The sequence below is a fragment of the Chlorocebus sabaeus genome, chromosome 1 (genome assembly GCF_047675955.1).
Source record: "Chlorocebus sabaeus isolate Y175 chromosome 1, mChlSab1.0.hap1, whole genome shotgun sequence".
NCBI lineage: Eukaryota > Metazoa > Chordata > Mammalia > Primates > Cercopithecidae > Chlorocebus > Chlorocebus sabaeus.
Genome location: NC_132904.1, coordinates 57,352,428 through 57,371,816, shown reverse-complemented (window position 1 = coordinate 57,371,816; position 19,389 = coordinate 57,352,428). Strand labels below are relative to the sequence as shown.

Below are 19,389 nucleotides of genomic sequence, written 5' to 3'. Positions count from 1 at the left end.
GCGATTTTCCTGCCTCAGCCTCCCGAGTAGCTGGGATTACTGGGGTCTGCCACCATGCTTGGCTAATTTTTTTTTTTTTCAGTAGAGACAGGGTTTTGCCATGTTGGCCAGGCCAGTCTCGAACTCCTGACCTCAGGTGATCTGCCCGCCTCGGCCTCCCAAAATACTAGGATTACAGGCATTAGCCACCATGCCTGGCCTACAAGTAGGTTTTTCAGGCTATAATTTGTCTTTTAATTTAATTTTGTTTTTAATATTCCAGAAGTTAATTTTACGTAGTCAGATTTATTGTTCTTTTATGTCTTGCTCAATTGCTCTTTTGCCTATAAAATCTTCCTCTAACTCAGTTTTGATCTATCTTCTCTTTGTATTTCTAGTTCAGTTTTTTAAGCATATAATCCTTGTCTGTCTAAATTTTATTTTTGTGTATGGTATAGAATAAAGATCTTATTTTTTTCTGTGAGAGTAATTCTAGTAACATATTTTAGCAGTGCATGGCAAGTGTCTCTTGATTGTACTTCTCAGAATATTCTCAGCTATTTTTATTGGTTAGTTATTTTACTGTGTAACATAAATTACCCCAAACATAGCATCATACAATAACAAACATTTATCATCTGTTTCTATCTGCCAGGAATTCAGGAGTGGTTTAGTTGGGTGGTTCTGGCTTAGGTCTTTTAAAGGTTTATAGTTAAGATATTAGCTGGGGCTATAGTCATCTGAAGGCTTCTCTGGGGCTAGAGCAGCAATCCCTAACCGTTTTGGCACCAGGGAACGGTTTTGTCGAAGACAGTTTTTCCATGGACCTGGAGGGCCGGGGGAAAGTTTCAGGATGAACCTGTTCTCCTCAGATCACCAGGCATTTGTTAGATTCTCATAAGGAGTGAGCAACCTAGATCCCTCACATGCACAGTTCACAATAGGGTTCGCGCACCTATGAGACTCTAATGCCACCAGTGATCTGACAGAAGGTGGAGCTCAGGTAGTAATGCTCATTGGCCCACTGCTCACCTCCTGCTGTGTGGCCCAATTCCTAACAGGCCATGGACTGGTACCAGTCTGTGGCTGGGGTTGGGAACACCTGGGCCGGAAGATCCCTTCCACAGTGGCTCACTCATATGGCCATTGGTAGAAGGGCTCAGTTCTTTGATGTCTGCTGACAGGTAGCCATATTTCGTCACCATATGGACTTTTCCGTAGGGATGATTGAATATCCTTATATCATGGCAGCGGCCTTCCCCTAGAGCGAGTGGCCTGATATAATAAAGCAGAAGGAGTCACAGTGCTTTTTATAATCTAGCCTTGGAAGTAACGTTCCATCATTTCTGTCATATTCTACTGGTGACACGGAGCAACTGTGATATAATATCCACAAATTACGAACATTAAGAGGAATGGGTCACTGACGGCTTATTGGAAGCTGGTTACCAAACTCTTCCTCTGAGAGGAAATTTAGAATTGTATCTCCTTTTGTGTGCTTATTCAATATCATTTTGTCATTTGCATCCCAAAGCCCAATGGTGGCATCTGGAAGTTTCTTCTTCCCTTAGTTTTCTGCCCTGTAACCTTATCTGATTAAATTTAAAATCAAGTGGAGTTTGTCATCTGAGGCTTTTCTGTCACTGTCATTACCACTAGCTCAGGGACAAAATATTTATCTTTTCACTTCCCTCATCTAGTATTTATTGACTATTGGTTTTGATAAAGTAATAAAAGAAATATAAGTTGCAAAGAAATATAAATTAAAGTTTTTATACATATATACACATATGCCTGTAAAACTTGGCACAGATATACATGTACTCACATACATGTACACACACACACTCTGAATAGTAGGAAAGAATCCCAAAGCTTTAGGGCAGAGAGGGTCCCAGAGAAAGGAAGAGACTTTTCCAAGGCCACACAGTGGTATAAAGTTAATGAAAACCCAGATCTTCCATCCACCTTTTAGCCTGACTCATTCTTCCTACATTTATGAAATACTTAAAATGAAACTGAATGGCTACGTGTTTGAAATTCGTGTATACAGAATGGAGAGGGATTACTCAGCAATGATTTGGAGATTGAAGGTCTTGCTCTGCTTCTGTCCATTTTCTTCCTTGAAATTTGGCTGTGGCTCTTCCCAGTCCACTCTTAATTGGATTTGTAGGAGCCAGAAAGTGCTGAGCACACATCACAGTGGTGGGTAATTGGGCAGTTTCCTGGCTCCCCAGAGCCTCTGACTTGTTTGTGGATTGTGATCCATGATTCCCTGTATCATGCATTTTCAGAAAGCAAACTGGCAATCAAATGGTAATTGTTTCCATCTGTGTGGATTTCTCATTCCCAAGACTGCCTGGCAAGGAGGAGGTTGGCTCTGAGAAGAGTAAAGGGACCTGGAATTGGACGTCAGGCCTGCAGCATACCATGGATGCGGTGGCCCCAAGCTCACATTTTCCAGTAGAGTCCTAATTTCAAATCTTTCATCCGGTTGGCCTTATAAATAATCCAAATGCCCTAGAAATTCCACCACCTAAACCATAATTTCTAAAGTGTTTACTGCTGAAAGAAGCACAGACTTCCTTTGTTAGACTGTTGCCCCAGTTTTGATTTGAAAAATATATCCCTGAACTTATGGAAAGGAGATTTTTGCTGCTGCTGCTGCTGCTGTTAAATGGGTGTAAGAATGGTGGAACAGGCTGGACTCAGTGGCTCACATCTGTAATCCCAGCACGTTGGGAGGCCGAGGCAGGCGGATCACAAGATCAGGAGATCGAGACCATCCTGGCTAACATGGTGAAACCCCGTCTCTACTAAAAAATACAAAAAATTAGCTGGGTGTGGTGGTGGGCACCTGTAGTCCCAGCTACTTGGGAGGCTGAGGCAGGAGAATGGTGTGAATCTGGGAGGCGGAGCTTGCTGTGAGCCGAGATCGTGCCACTGCACTCCAGCCTGGGCAACAGAGTGAGACTCTGTCTCAAAAAAAAGAGAAAATGGTGGAACAGTCGAATTTGGGGCTTATCAAATTAGAAAGAGCTGACCCAATATACCAGATCTCTGAGGACGTTGAAGCACTCTCTCCCCAGATACTCGTTCAGGTATATGTGCAGGCATTTGGTCAGATTCCTTTTCAGTGTCTACTGGGTAGAGTGCATGATGCTGGGAACTCAGCTAAATGTAACATGGACCATGGACTCTCTCAGAGACTCCACAGCCCACAATAAAGAGATAAGGTATGGAGATATATATAAATACAAATTTAAGAGCATATAGAGATATATACGGAATATAAAGATCTCCCAACTGGGAAGATCCAGAAAGATTCCAGTTCACTAAACCCTCACCAAAATGAATATAGTAATTGTCATCTATTGCTGTGGGATAAGCCAAACCAAACATATTGGCTTAAAACTACCATCGTTTCCTTGTAATTTCATGATTTGAGTAGCACTGAAGGTGTGTCTACTCCCTGTTCCACATGGTGTCAGCTGGGGTGGCTCTTGGGGGCTGGAAGATCCTGGATGGCTTCATTCACATGTCTAGCACTACAGCTGGGAGGGCTAAGAAAGGTGGGGCTGTTTTTCTAGCAGGGTAACTGGGCTTTGTTACATGGTGGTTTAGGGTCAGAGAAAGAGTGGAGCCTGTTAGACCTCTTAAGGCCCAGGCCCAGAGCTGGTACAGAGTCACTTCCATTGCATTCTGTTGATCAGAGCAAGTCACCAAGCCAGCCCAGGGTCAAGATCCATCCCTTTATCAGAGGAGTGGAATGCACACACAGGAATAGAGCAATCTCTGATGGCCAACTGCAATCTATGACATTAATATAAAGAAAAAAATTATTCTAAAAGCTGAAGAATGAGATCTTACTGCCTAAACTAGCAGTTTGTGGTCCCTAGTGAGGACTGGCTGTGCTTTCCCAGTTGTCTAAGTGTGTGAGCTTCATATGTCAGTCCCAAAGGGTATGGTCATCCACCTCTGCATGCCTCTTCTTACACTGTCCAGCCCAAGATTAGATAAAGATGATTTCTGGAAAGTTTACATTGTGAGTGATTCAGCTGGGGTTGAGGTGGCCTTCCAGGTTTCTTTATTTAAAAATGGGGACTCACTCTGTTGCCCAGGCTGGAGAGTAGTGACTATTCTCAAGCCTGATACTGTGCACTGTAGCCTGGAACTCCTGGACTCAAGTGATCCTCCTGCTTCAGCCTCCCAAGTAGCTGAGACTACAGACATGCACCACCATGCCCAGCTCACTCCCAGCTTCTTATCTGTCCCTTTCACCTTTTTTTCACCACCTTTGCTGTTTACTAGTTCCTTGCCCATGGTGTCCACCCTTCTTACTGAGTTTCCACCTCTCTCTTGTTGCAGGCACTAAAACAGGTGCAGATCTTAGTGATGGTACTTGTGAGCCTGGACTGGCTTCCCCAGCCTCATACATGAACTCTTTCCCGGTGCTCCATCTCATCGAGGACTTGAGGCTGGCCTTGGAGATGCTGGAGCTCCCTCAGGAGAGAGCAGCCCTCCTGAGCCAGATCCCTGGCCCAACGGCTGCCTACATAAAGGAGTGGTTTGAAGAGAGCTTGGTGAGTAGTCCCGTGGCCTGATTGGGAACTACTGGGGAATGTAATGGTGCAGCCCATGGAGTGCCCCTACTGACTGGGGCTGTTGACTCATCTGTACACCTTCCAGCCTTTTCTTCCATCCCACTTTAGCCAACGCTGCAGGGTGGCCCTTCTTATCAAGGAGTATAGGGCCCAGTCAAGGGACTTAAGTTATGTCCTCTGCCCTTCTGTGGTCCACAGTCTCTCTCTCCTGAGGAAATCCAGGGCCAGAGAAGGGCAAACATTGAAGATTTCACACACACACACATACACCCTCGAATTACAAGTACTGCTTATTGAGTTCTAATCCCTGGCTGGTGTCTCTCCCCTCAGCTAGATCCCACTACCCCTTATTTCTTACCACAAACAAAAGACTGGTTACCTCATTGATTTAAAAAAAAGCGTGACAAATTTCTTAGGAGGAAATGTTTTCTTATTTTTGCATTTCTTTGTTTGGTAAAAAGGCTAAACTTTTAAAAATTAGTTTATTCGTATTCCTCTGTATGGTCTCTAAACTTTTGATTCTATCCTATCTGGAAAAAGAATGCATTTCCCATATACATATTCACATGCAGCATTTTATTTTTGAGACAGGGTCTTGCTCTGTCACCCAAACTGGAGTGCAATGTGGCTTGATCATGGCTCACTGCAGCCTCGACCTCCCAGGCTCAAGGGAATTTTCCCAACTCTTGCTCCCAGAAGTGCACCGCCACACCTGGCTAATTAAAAAAAAAAAAAAATTGTGTGTGTGGAGATGGGGTTTCCATATGTTGCCCAGGTTGGTCTTGAACTCTTGGCTCAAACAATCCACCCACCTTGGCCTCCCAAAAGTGCTAGGATTATAAGCATGAGCCACTGCACCTAGCCAGTATTTCACTAGTATACCTAAATTATAAAAATACCACAAAACAGAATTTTGAAGTTTTTTATTTGTATGAATTTGTGAGGTACATGTGAAATTTAGTTACATGTTTTATAACACATAGTGATCAAGTCAGTCAGGGTATTTAGGGTATCCATTGCTCACCAAAATAGAGTTTTAAAGAATAGGTTAAAAAATAGTTCCAATATTTTTCCCTATACACCCAGAAATCACCTTGAGCCTCTTGGGTGCGCTTCTCCCACTCTAGTCTATTCGTGTTCTGTGCTGTTGTTTTCTATTAGGATTTTAGTGTTTTTCTTATCTATTTGAATGAACTTTTATTAGCCGTTTGCTTTATTTGTAGCATATATTTTCCTCACTCTGTTTTTAAATGTTTAGGGAGCTTTTTGAGACATAAAATTTAACCAACTGTACTTCACTCTATCAGTCTTTCCTATTTTGGTTTCTTGTTTTCCTTTTGGCCCTAGCAAGGCCTTTCCCAACCTCAGAACAAATAACTATTCACCTGTATCTTCCTCTAGTAAGTTTATGGTTTGATTATTTTATGGTTAACTCCAGTCCACCAACAATATTTTTTAGTGTTTGGTATAAACAACGAATCTAACTTTTAAAACAGTTTTTGGAAATTTATTAAAAATATTTTTTGATCCAAAGGCAGTTGACATGGTTGTTTTTTTTTCAAGATGCATTGGTAGAAAACAGCTTGCATTCAGATTTGCAGTTTTGTCTTGGGGTTATTTACAATGGTTTAGGGCATGCCTGCCTTTGAAGAGATTTCCCTAAAAGTGATTGCTTTCATAAATCTTCTAGAGTAATTATGGACATCACTAACATATGAATGGGGAAGCAAGTACTTTTAGGAGGTCAGAAGTTCATATAAACATTCCAAGATGTAAGAGCTGTATGTTAAAGTTTTTATTCTGGACAGAGATAGCCTGTCTGTATTTTAGATCTTGCAGACCTAAAGTCATTTTGCGATCGGCACATCCACATTCCACACAAGGTCTTAATCTGTATGGAAATAAAATTCAGACTGGTGAGCAAACTCATCGCAGGCTTTAGATTGACACTTTTAGTTAGAAGTTAGTGCTGCTCAAATTTTGGTCTCTGGCTCAGCAGCTTTCTTATCCCCTAGTAGCTTATGGAAAATGCAGAATATGGACCCCATCTCACACTTGTTGAACCATCTCCAGGTGACTCATAAGCACATTAAAGTTTAAGAAGCACTGCTTTCAACCATGGAGACTCAGTTGAATTATTTTTTTAGAATCCCATGTGGATTAGGATTGGAATTGGAACTAGTAAGACGGTTTGAAGGATTAGGCAGCACTGCCCAGCGCCTTCTCATGCGTGATGTCTGTGCATCCCTTGCATATTTGCTCCCTTCTCCTCTGTAGACACACTGGCATTGTTACACACCTAGAGTTCCTGCTTGGCCATGACACTGGCCTGACATGGTCCAACTCTGTCTTGTGACATCTATATCAGTTGGGATACTTTTTCCAGTAAAATGATGTAAACAATAACAAGATAGACCACTAACAAGATATACAGAAGACAGACAGTCACAGGGTTAAATAAGTGGCTCTGAGTGACCTCACGGACACTGGTTCTTCCCATCTTTTTGCCCTGCCATCCTCAAGGGGTGGTTTTTGCTCAGGCACATCCCCTAATAGTCACAAGATGGCCACTAGAACCGCAGGCAGCATGTCCTTACAAGACACAACTATACAACTACGTGCAGAGGTAGAGAATCGTTTCTTTAGTATTTTTTGTTGTTGTTGTTTTTAATCAGGAGGGAAACTCTCTGCAACCCTCTAGCAGACTTCCCATTTAGCCGCAGTGGCCAGGATTTATTCACCTGTGCATACCCTAGCTGCAAGGGAGGCTGGGGAAGCAAGTATTGGCACTTCCATCTGCCATACAGGGAGGTGGCCTCTGTCAGAAAGGAATGACGATAGAGTGGGGGAAAGTGAGTGGCCCTCAGGAAGACAGCTCAGAGTGACTGCCACAAACTTCTGTTAGGTTTGAGTTTACTCTTGTTGACTGACAAGTTCTTTCCATGTTTTCTCAATATGTTTTCTTTTTAAACTCAAGTTTCTAAGGAAAAGAATCTGATTGACCCAGTTAATTATTTTTGAGCGAAGTCCTCCAGATCAATGAAGAAGTGTTAAGTGTAAAAGAAATAGGCATTAAAGACTTTTAATTTATTCACAGCTATGGATGCACACCCTAGATCAGGTGTCTACCCCAGAGTGAATCAACTGTTAGCAGAGGGGAGGGATTACGTAGCGGAAAATGTGGTCTTGTACTGCTGCTGCTCATCTGGGACTGCAGACCTTCTGGCACTGGGGCATCTGTGGTCCACCAGAAGAATGGACTGCTGAGAAGCAGGGGTAGATGTGGAGGAGTGGTCCATAGTTAGAATAGGACAAATAGCAGATTAGTCCTGGGCTCTCTCTTTTATGTCTTACATGGAAAGGACACTCCTAGTCCTAGTGCCTCCTATTGGGCAGCTGTTTCTTTGTGGCAGGGCTGGTTCCTCTTCTGCTGGGTCCTGGCAGAGCTGAGGCACAGCTGGGCCAGCACAGTCGGCAGCAGTAGGAGTGCTGTTGGCCAGGACTCTGCCTGGAGATGGGTATAAAACAGAGCAGACTCGTTGTAAGGGCCAAGTGGAGCAGACCTGCCCAGGAGTCAGTGGCACTCGGTTGTGAGAGAGTTTCCCATGCTCTGGGGTCTAAACTAGCATCCTGCCCCTTGACAGTAAGTATAATGAGGAGAAGTGGGCTCCAGGCCTAGAAGGGCATGTGCGAGGTTTTCTTAATGGGGACACTCTCTGGAGCCTCAGTGAGGCAAGGAACAAAGGGCCTGGATTCCGTTGGTCTAGGAGCAGTATTTCCTCTGGAAAGTTGGTGAATGAGGACCTTGTATAGAGGGTATCTTGGGGTCTAAGATGAGCTGGGACCTGGCCTGCAGAGGAAGTATTTGGGAGGCTGTCCTGCCTATGGTGCAGCAGAGCAGTGTTACCCTTAGGAAATGGGAAGGTGGTCCTTTATAACTGGAAGACAGAGCCAAGCTCAGGGTCAGTGCTCATGGAGGATGAAGCTGAGGCCTTGGCTGGAAGGCTGAGGCAGCTCTGTTGTGATGGGAACAGAGCTGGGTTCCAGAAAGGGGCATCCTCCTTCTTCTCTGTTTACTATGGTGAAATGTAGGATGATGCCCTCAGGAGGGTGTGGTTATTTCAGATCAGGAGCCCCAGAACCCCACAGGTGGTCCTGAAGCCCAGAAATGGAAGCAGTGCTCATCAGTGGCTCTGGCATGTACTGACATGTACTCATCAGTGGCCCTGGCATGTGGTACCTGGCCTGGGCACGAAGGAGCTGGTACAACTGTGACCACTTCCAGGATTTTGGCTGTGCCTTGAGTGGGGCTTTCCCATAGTCTGAAAGGGGTGTCTCTACCCCTCCGCACCTGCTTGGCTTGGCTGGGTGGTTGGCTGCATAGATCTACAGCTAGGTTGGGTGGTGGAAACCTTAGACAGGTTAGCCAGCAGATTCAAATGGGCTCTACAGGGCTGGGAATAGCCAGTTAGCTGGGAGGAGTAGACCTAGGCTGGTACACAGTGTTGATTCATGTCCCAGGTCTTTGGGTGATACCCAGAAGATACCAGAGCCAGTAGAGTCTCCATATGAAGTAGCTATGGGTGCTTCTCTAACAGTATGTTATGTATACCCTTCATTTCCTACCTGCCAGCCAGTCTGTTCTGCTGTTTAGCACACTGGGTATGGGCCAAGGAGATTCTCAGTGAAGTTTCAAGATGAAGCCAGAGAAGGGGTAGGCAAACCCAGCAGCAAAGTGAAGGCAAGTCACGGAAGAGCTCAGGCTCAAGGGTGAGGGGTGGTTGGCAGAGAACCCATAGAAGGGTTATACTATAGGCCCTGTTTGGAACTGGGGTACATGGAACCCAGCAGGAACCCAGGCTTTTCTTTGCAAGGTTGCAAGAGTCCTGGTCAGTGTGCTTGAGTAGGTGAAAGCAAATTGAACCAGGGTGAGGGAGTATGGAAGGTAGGAAGGAGTTAAAAGGCCAGGGTTCTACCCTGGCCCTACTACTCATATGAGCCTCTTCTTCACTTCTCTGGGACTCAGTTTCCCTACTGGAAATGACAGCTGAGTTTGAAAGTGTCTGCAAGATCTGGCCAAGCATTCCAATTTTGCAGTTTGTTCTAGGAGCTATATGGAGTGGTCTCTTTGTAAGCACCGCCTTTGCCTCCCTCAGTCTTGACCTCTTGAGTTCCAAAGTGTGGAGACAGGTTAGGATCCTCTCAGTTTACTGCTGCCCTTATGTTAGAGCTTGACGGAGGCCCAAATCTCAACAGTGGAGAGACAAATCTGTTTGCCATATTGAAAAACCTGAAGAATTGCCCTCCTGAATGAGCAGCCTCTGCTGGCCCCAGCTGGGTAAGTGCTCACCTCTGACAGCCCAGCAGTCAGTTCAGGTGCCCTCAGTTACCTTTTTAACTAGTTTCCCAAAAAACAAAGAAACCCAGACCCCGGCTGGGGAGCACAGCCACCCGCCTTCTCAGCTCCAAACCACCTTGTCACAGATGGCAGCTTCTTCAGCTCCAAGCTCCTCAAACAAAGCCCATACATTACTGCCAGATCCAGCTTGCAATCTTTCATTGTGTCCAAAGTAGCAAATCTGTTTACCATATTGAAAAGCCAGAGGAATTGCAAAAAAATGGTGGAGAGAAAAAGTTGTTTTGTGAATTATAAAATGTGAGCTTGAATTTTTTACCATGTGATTCATTTCTGTATCTCCAGAATGGAAAACAGAAGATAGTCAGGATACATGTGTGTTGAACATTTTAATTTTGAAAAGTTACAGGAGTTTTATAGGTAAACCTTTTCCTCTGAATCTTAAGAGGAGGGAAAATTCGGTGCTTATTTTTCAAGAAAAAAAGTAGAGCCTGTTTCCAGCATGTTTTCTTACCTCCCCTGTGACAGGTGTGAACTTGAGTGAGAGATGAGAAAGGAGTAGGTGTCCATGCTTTCTTTCTGTGCTCAGCTCCCAAGGGGCTCCGGGGCCGGGCTCCAGTGGCGGTTCTTTGTCTCTGTGCAGTGCTGGAAGAAGCCACTAGGTGGGAGTCAGGGACAAATGCTGGGAAGTGAAATCCCAAAGAATGAGGTACAGCGTGGGCTTTGTATGAGAAAACAACTTTTTATTTTTCTCTTTTAGACAAAGATAACATAAGCATCTCTCATTATTGAAACTGCTTAACTGCACCTGGGTCTGCTGGCAAAGATAATTCTTTGCCATTTTCCTTAGAAACAGTGGACAAAGGGCAGTTAAGGGAGGGCTCCACTGTTTAGGGTGGGGGAGAAGAGACAGGGCTGGTCCTAGGAGCATAGACCTGACCTTCCCCTGTGGATATGAAGAAACCTCTCCAGATTTCTTGACTGCAGTGCCTTCTGCTGGGGTGCTAGTAGGATGGCCCTTTCCATTCCTGGGGGCATTTCCTAGCCCACAGTGTATGTCATGCCCTGCCCTAGAGAAGCTTCCTGTCCCCTGGGGGATTTTGAATGCCCTTTTCCTGGCACAGCAGCCAAGGGGGCCTTCAACCACTGCAAATTTAGCAGTTTTAATTTTCCTGGATCTTGATCCCTGCCCCCTAAAGTAAATTTACCCTACTAAATTCTAACAATCCGGCTCCTTTCAGACCTGACCTAAAGAGACTATTTCAGCCTCTAAGAACCAATGTTTATAAATGACCAAGAATGTGCAAACACTGGTGAAAGAGCAAATAAATCCTTCCCCACTAAATTTCCTGCTTCAGGCCCAGGGGCCATGGTGGACAATGTTGCCAGGTTAGCATAACTTGAGGTCTGAGCATGTAGACAACCACTTACTCTCCACCCACAAAAGAAAAACCTGCCAGAGACACACTACCAAGAGCCTTCTGCCCTTTCAGATACCTGCTAGTGGTCAGGCAGGTCTCCAGGGAATTTATGCTTCTAAGCAAGTTTGTTTAGTAATTAGGAGGTTTTTTTGTTTGTTTGTTTGTTTGTTTGAGACAGAGTTTTACTCTTGTTGCCCAGGCTGGTATGCAGTGATGTGATCTTGGCTCACTGCAACCTCCACCTCCCGGGTTCAAGCAATTCTCCTGCCTCAGCCTCCCAATTAGCTGGGATTGCAGTTGTGCACCCCCATGCCAGTCTAATTTTTGTATTTTTAGTAGAGACAGTTTCACCATGCTGACCAGGCTGGTCTTGAACTCCTGACCTCAGGTGATCCGCCCACCTCGGCCTCCCAAAGTGCTGGGATTACAGGTATGAGCCACCATGCCCGGCCTTGAGGAACTTTTGAAAGCAGTTTCCTAATTTCTTACTCCTCCAAGTGTTATCCTGGGACCAGTAGTACAAGCATCACCTGGGAGCTTGTCAGCAGTGCACAACAGCAGGCCCCATACCCAACCTACTGAACCAGAATCTGCATTTTTACTAGAACCCCCTCGGGTCCAGGCAGTTCATTCTGGATGGGGAAGCACTGTCTTAACCCAGGGGTTAGCAAACCATGGCCCACAGTTAGCCTGCTGCATATTTCTTACCCTCATCAGCTAAGAATAATTTTTACATTTTTCAAGACTGCAGAAAAATCACAAGAATGTTTTGAGATGGGAAAATAACATAAATTCACATTATGGTTTTCATAAATAAAGTTTTACTAGAACACAGCCACACACTGGTTTTGGTGTTGGCTGTGGCTGCTTTTGCACTGCAAATGGGAGAGTTGAGTATGAGAGAGACTATATGGCCCACCAAACCCAAAATATTTACCATCTAGCCCTTTACAGGAAAACTCTGGTGATCTTTGTCCTGATCTGTTTTGGAAGTGTGTTCTCCATGCTTGTGTTCTGTAGAGGCTTGAGCTGCGGTGGCCAGGACTTCCTCCACTGCGCTCTTCACTCCCTTCCCCCGCTTCTCCTTCTTACTAGCAGCGGGCCCACTGTGCACCATGTCTGTTGAAGAACACAAGTTTGTATCTGACTTATGAGGATTTATGAGGGAGTGTCCTAGCAGCTGCCACCCATGGCCCAGAGGTGAAGGCTCAGGGCTGAGCAGAGCCCAGGATGCCTGTAGGTGATAGGTCAGTGGAACAGCATGTGACCATGAGATTCCTCTCAGTTTACAGTTCTGCCTGATAAGATGCTGCTGACTTCTGGTAGGCAGCTGGAGTAACACATCAGGGGACTTCAGCTGCTTTTTCAGCCATTCCCTCAAGTACTTGGAATTCCAGCCAGGTAGGTGACAATCCTGGGATTCTCTTCTAGACCTTAGGACAGGGGTGGAGCAAGCTATAGTGACTTTCCCCAGCAAACCTGACCACCCTGGCCTCTTAGCTGTGTTTTCACTCCCAGAACACTCAGCCTAACAGTCTCCTGCCCTTTTCCCATAGCTGACTGCTGCATATTGCAGGCAGTAATGAGTCTGGTTGTAGGTGAGCAAAGTACTTCCAGGAAGGCCCTGGGGGCTGTTAGGTCACTGTAGTGATCCCTATTTGTGTACCCTTTGTGCTTCCTGAGGACTTCTGTCTTCAGGGATGGGTCCAGTGAGTCTGAGACACCACCTCACAGGAGCAGTGTCATGGGAGCAGGAAGCCCAGGCACCCAAGCTCCCAATAATAAGGACAGCCTAGACCTTTGGGAGTAACTACCTAGGCCAAATAAAACCTGGGCCTCTAGCCTTTTGGGAGTCATGGACTGTTCTGATAATCTGACAATTCTTTTTCAGAGAAAGATTTGTGAATACAAATAGTAGTACTTTGTATATATTTGGTGAACATATTTAGAGGCTTTTCTGATCCCTGGAATTCCATCCGTAGATCAAGTGAGGTGCCCTGGACAGGATGGACTCTTCTAGGGCAGTGGTGCAGCCATGGGTTTGCCTTGCCAGGCCAGCGTGATGAGGGAGCCACGACAGGGACCCAGCTGCCCCTGGGGGTGGGGTGAGTGAGGAGGTACCTTTGCTTCTCAATCCATCCCATTTCACTCAGCCCCTCCCGTTTTCCCCCTGCCAACCTGCTCCTAGGTCTTTTGGGGTGTTAATTTGTGATTTTTGAGTTGAATTACAATATAAGTAAAATGTACTTTGGTGTTTAAGGAAAAACAATGCTGAGGTAAGACTTGCTACTTGAGGATGCCATAAAAATGTCAAGAATTTAACTGCAGTTTATCTGGATTCTTCCATACCTTCCTCCCTTTTCTGTCCCTTTCTCTCCCCCACTCTGCATCCCCCACCTTTGTTCATCACACATTGATAACAGAGGAAATGGGTCCCGTCTTTTCCTCTTTGTGTCAAACATCTTTACCCTGGAGAAACAGACCTTCAAGTCTCTTTTTTTCAAGTAGAATTTTAGTCTTACTTTACCAGTCTTATCATTTGAGCCTTATTCTTTTATCCAAAAAATGTTTAAATTCATACTGTGTGCTAAGAATTATAGGCATGGAAGTAGGAGAAGTGAGTTGGAAATCAGACATACTTCTGACAGTCTGGTGCAGTAGGGGTGGTCTGGTGTGACAAGGTCAGTGATGAAGTAGAGGGGAACGCAGGTGCTCAGGAGGGGATAGAAGAGGGACACCTGAGTCACAGCTCTATGTAAGCTGGGAGTGAGCAGGGCTGATGAGAGCAGCCATGTTGGCCACCTTTCTCTTTCCTCCTCTCTTATACCAGAACCTAAGGGAGAGCACTGTGCTCATCCCAGGAGAGTGGGGGATTGTCTACCATCCTGTAGAGGCTGGAACTCTGCACCACCTCTCCCTGTCGAGCTCCCAAATCAGCTTGTCTACCTCCTCTTCCTTGGAGTCCTAGATATACCTTTATTGCATACCATGTGGTAATTCTTAACCCAAGGCAGGAAGTTTTTCATTTGCCTTGGATGTGGGGAAAATGTGTATTGACTGGATGAATTTCTTCATGTGACTTATTCAGGCTTCTAGACAGAGATAAACCAACCTACTTACCCCTGTACCTGTAGAGATATTCTTCCTTGGCAACATCCTGCCATAGCGTGGGCAGGGAACCTGGGCTGGGTGGGTCACACTGTGCTGTGGAGCTGGGCCAGAGGTAAGGAGCAAGGGGCTAGAGCTCAGCGCATGGGTAGCAAAGCCTGCTTTTCCTTTCTGGCCTCTGTCTGGGTGTGTCTCCAGGAATTTACTCCTCCCCTCATGCCAGCTGCTGGCTAGAGCCCTCCTCCTTGCTGCCTCTGTGATCTCTGTGGGCTGGCCCAGCCTGCTGGGGACTGTGCTGCCAGGCTTTGTTTCTACCCTTTTGGGCCCTGCTTCTGGCCCTGGTGGACATTGAAGCCATGCTGAGGGACATGCTGACACCCAATAGGGACTTCTCTTCAGACTGGGCGTTCCAGGAAACCCTGGAGGTGACCCCCAAGGGACCTGGGAAGGCCAGGGCGGTCACAAGATATGCATCTGCAAGTCCTTTGCCACAGCAGAGCTCAGGGCCTTGCATGTAACCACAATTCCCACCGCACCCACATCGAAGGTCACTTTCATAATCAGTAATAGCCAAAGGCCACACATTAAGGGCTGGGCAAGGGAGAAAAGCTGTTTTTAGCGGGAAGCTCTCAAAGGAGATGGGAATATGAGGAGGAGGTAGGGGCTGGCATCTAGGGAGTGCTGGAGGGGCCACCTGGAGAGCCCGCATGTGACCTGCCCTGAGAGGAGGAAAACAGCCACAGCTCCAGGTCTCCGTCAGCCTTTCCAAGGCCCCTGTCTACCCAGCACTGCTCCCTGAGTCTCATGGAAATGCGCGTGAAGCAGCCTCAACCTTTCCACCTCCTTGGTTTGTAAAGCAGGTAGTCCAGAGTGGGGGACAGCCAGAGAGGCAGGACCCTCCAGCCCTGGCCCCTGTCCAGAATGTGGCCCCTAGGGAGCCCTGGCTCGTGTCCAACAGCCCAGGGCCAGACTCCCCTGAGTTTGCAGCATTTGGTCTCTAATGGATGGTACCACCAGCGCCAAGGACAGCAAATGCTCTGTGCAGGGCCCATCGCACAGCAGGGCCCATCGCACAGCAGGCCCAAGAACCCAGACTGGAGCTGCTTCTGAATCTGCTCTTTTTTGGAAACAACAGGCTTTCCTCGGGGCACAGCCCGTCACTCGCCTGGAAAACGGGTAGGCGTGGGCTTCAGGGTGGGGGTCAGGCTGTGTGTGGGAACCAGTGAGCTCCTCCAAGAGCAGCACTTATTTTTAGTCTTCTCCCCAGTCCCAAATAAACTGAGAGCAGCTGGGAGCCCTGGGTAAATGCAGAGTGAAGCAGAGACAGGAAATCGGGGCTCTCAGTAATGAGTTCCAGCCACTCCAGAAGGGGGAAGCCAGACAAGGAATTTTCTTCAGGACTGTTTCCCTCTGGCAGGCTCTGGTATTATCACTGAAAACGGTCCCGTGTGTGTGCGCTTGTGTGTTGTGTTTACAACTCCCGTCCAAGTCTTCTTTTTCCCCTACCTTTGTGTTACATTTGATTTCTCCTCAGGGCGCTGAATCCCAGTCCTGGTGCGTGTGTGTGTGCGTGTGTGTGTGTGTGTTTGTTGAGGTGGTCGGGGAGGACACTGGAGCAGCACGCTCTGCTCTGAGTCGCTGTGTGTCTGAAACTGTCTAGGGAGAGGCTGAAGGACGCAGGCCAGGGAAGTGGGGAAATTTGAACACAGCTTGGAGTTCTTGAGTGGGGGAGGGGGCAGAGGCAAGGAAGAGGAGAGAACTTGGTCTCCAGCCAGAAAAAGGGCTTTTTCCACCAAGGCATCTAACTGCTGACATGGGTGCCCAGCATGGATGGGGACATTGATGTTTACAAGCATTTCTCGTGGCTGAAGAGGGTAAGTGACTGGCTGCTTTGTCTGGGTCTCCGTGGAGATGAGTGAGGGGGAGACGCTTTAGGGTGTTTTTGGGGGTGTGTGCATGTGTGTGGTAGGGGGAGGTATTGTCCGGCAAAGCCCTGCTGTGGCCAAGTTCTTCACGAGAATCTAATTATAGACACCAGGGAGAAAACAGTCAGCTGTCTTTGTTTCTCCACTGACATTCTAGTGAATGAGCCTCTGTACAGAAAGGCAAGAATGGAGTGAGGAAAGTTGGTTATTTTAACTTTGGCACTTAAACAGTCAGAAGCTCCAGACACCGTGACCAGAAAAATGTGCCCACCGCTTTTCAGTTTGAGGATGTAGGGAGGAAGCTGCTGCCTTTTTAAATGTACTGGGTTCGGAAGTTGTTTAACTCATTCTCACTGTGATGTTATCCAGTGGAGCACACATCTGCTATCAGCAGAATGAGCTTCTGCATTTCCGGAGGAAAGCTTTCAGGGAGTTCTCTTTTGAATGCTCTGAAGCTGAGGGTTTATGTTGCAAGTTGTTCATGCCCTTTCTTTAGAGGACAAACCTGAGTGTGTGGTATGAGCAAGGAATGAATGGACGTTGGGGGCTGGAGTAGCATCGTACTCCTAAGGCTGTTTCTTCTTTTGTGGCTGCTTTTAAATTGGCTAAGATAGGTATGAATAGATTTTCACACTAAGGGATTTTAGGCTGAATGTTTTTCAGAGGCAGGAATGGCAAGAGCAGCTGACAGGTTAGAAATTTGACATTGTAACTGCAGAAGGACAGAAGAGCCAGGAAGCATCCAGTTCAGAAGGGGCATGCAGATGCCTGGACCTCGACTCCCAGACACTGGGCTGGCTGGCTTTTGTGTGAGTGCAGCAGCACTCCTTCAGCAAATCTTTACTGAGTTTGGGTACTGGATGTACGGTAGTGAGCAAAATGGAACTATCTCTTGTGGATCTTCTACCTAATGCTGGAGATGTAGGTGAAACAGTCCCAGGAAATAAACCTCAGATTACAAACAATAAGTGTGCCTGGAGGAAGAACAGAAGACAAGGGACTGCTGTTTTGATGGACAAGGGGTGGCGGACTGGGGGGAGTGGTCAGGGAGTTTGAGAAAATTATACTTTGCTGAAAACTGAAAGAGCAGTAAGAATGAGTCAGGTGAAGAATGGGGTGAAAAACATTCCAGGCAAAGGGGATGATGTATACAAAGGTCCTTAAGCAAGACAGAGTCTGCCAAGTGTCCAGATTGAGGGAGAGCTCGTGTGGCTGAGCACAGTGATGGCAGGCAGAGGTGGGCAGACGCCGGATCACGCAGGACAGCGAAGGCCACCGTAAGGCTTTTAGGCGACATGGTTTGTGTGCTGGGGGACTTGTAGCAGGGAAGTGACATGGGATACATTACGGCGGTCCAATTTGTATTTTAAGAAAATTACTCTAGCTGTGATGTGGTATATGGTAAGCTATGTTGGGAAAAGTGAGGCAGCTGAACACAATTATAGGGCTGTAGGGCTTGAAGAGATCGGTTAGTACAAACCCCTCATTTAACAAAGCCCAAGATGGGCTAAGAACCTCATGGTATTAGTGTCATAGCTATTAGTGGTGCAGCCTGGTCTTGAACCCTGTTCTGTATCTCCCAGTCTAGTTCTCTTTATTCATCTTCTCTGCCAAGTATGTATAAAATGATTGCTTTAGAACCCAGCAGAAATCCTGTCTGTGCCCAGCCCCTAGGGCATCACAGTCACCAGAGAGCATGCTGAGATGACCAGACGTTTTGGGAAAGGTTTGCATCATCTTACGTTTTTTAAAAGTCCCACTGGGGAGATACTGGCAGGAAATATGTAAGAAATGCACTGTCCATCACTTGGTCCTTCTTTCCCTGTATTCCAAATGAAACTTTTAATCAAGAAATCCTTTCAGCCAACATGTGCCTAGGATTGTCAGAGCCTTGTCCCAGCCCCTGGGGCAGATACTGTAACTCTGCCTACTACAGGAGAAGTTCTGTGTGCGGAGGAACTAATTTTGCGTGTGATGCAACGTAAGAAGGCCCTTCTTGTCCCAAGACCCAGGGTATTCTGGCTCCTGTGGACAATTAGAAGTTTGCTTAGGGAAACTTTAGGTAAGGAGACTTCAGAACCCCCCAGGATGACTCATAGCAGAACAGATATTTTTCTTCTACTTTTAGAATTTTAAAGAGCATTTTACAAAAGCAAAACTCAAAGTGTTAGACATTTCATAGGCAGTGTGAAAGAGTATTTTCCCTATTCTCTACCCTAAACACTACTGCCAGATTTTTAAAATCTTCTTTGAGAAAAATAAATAAAGAAATTCCATTTCATCCTATGACCCTGATGATGAGCCCCCCTGGACTCACCCTTAGTCTAGAAGAAAAATCTCAGGCCCTTCAGCTTGCTTGGCCTTTGAGACCATTAGCAGTCCAACCTTAACTTACCTTTTTAGTTTTATCTTTTATATCTACCCTGATGAGCTCCCAAGTGTATTTCTTCACTTTTCTGAGCTTTTACCCCAGATGACCACCTCCTATCTAACTCTCTTCCACTTCATCTGACTCCATCCAGGCTGTCTTTTCCCAGGAAACCTCTGCTGGCCCTCCCTCCCCACCTCCTGTAGCCCAGGTCTGCAGCACTTCCCATCTGCACAGCTCACCCACCCTTTCTCCTGTGCTTCCTTCAGCTGAGGTGGCGTGGAGAGCTGGTTTCTCTGAACTCATGTTTTTGAAGGTAGAAACACTGTCATCTTCATTCTCCTTTACAGAGGGCATAGATTCTGGAAGAAGAGGTACCTGGTGCACAGAGCAGGAACGCTTTCCCTTTGAGCAGTCCAAGGTGGTAGTTAGTGTCTCAGGGCAAAGGGGAGATACCTCTGGTCAGAGAGGCAAGGAACTGGAGGGGAAATACTTGCCCAGAAAAGAAACCTTGCTCCAGGGTCCTTGTGGGATGGGATAGTGTATAATATTAACATTATAGTTAAGAATATGGAGTCTGGAGTGAGGCCTGGATTAGAATCCTGGCATTGCCACGTTTACCAGCTGT

The 19,389-nt window shown here is 46.4% G+C and overlaps 1 protein-coding gene across 5 annotated transcripts in view; it reads left to right on the top strand.

The window, feature by feature from the left end:
* PPFIBP2 (PPFIA binding protein 2) overlaps window positions 1–19,389 on the top strand; it is a 142,680-nt gene that overhangs the window by 47,465 nt on the left and 75,826 nt on the right. For 2 of the 5 annotated variants that reach the window (XM_008008017.3, XM_037999769.2), the window contains exon 3: window positions 4,348–4,562. In XM_008008017.3, the coding sequence (XP_008006208.1) occupies window positions 4,348–4,562 (215 nt within the window). Of the gene's footprint in view, window positions 1–4,347; window positions 4,563–12,663; window positions 12,762–14,803; window positions 15,645–15,712; window positions 16,343–19,389 lie in introns of those variants that run through there. The other 3 variants (XM_037999771.2, XM_008008067.3, XM_037999770.2) reach the window with 3 other exon arrangements.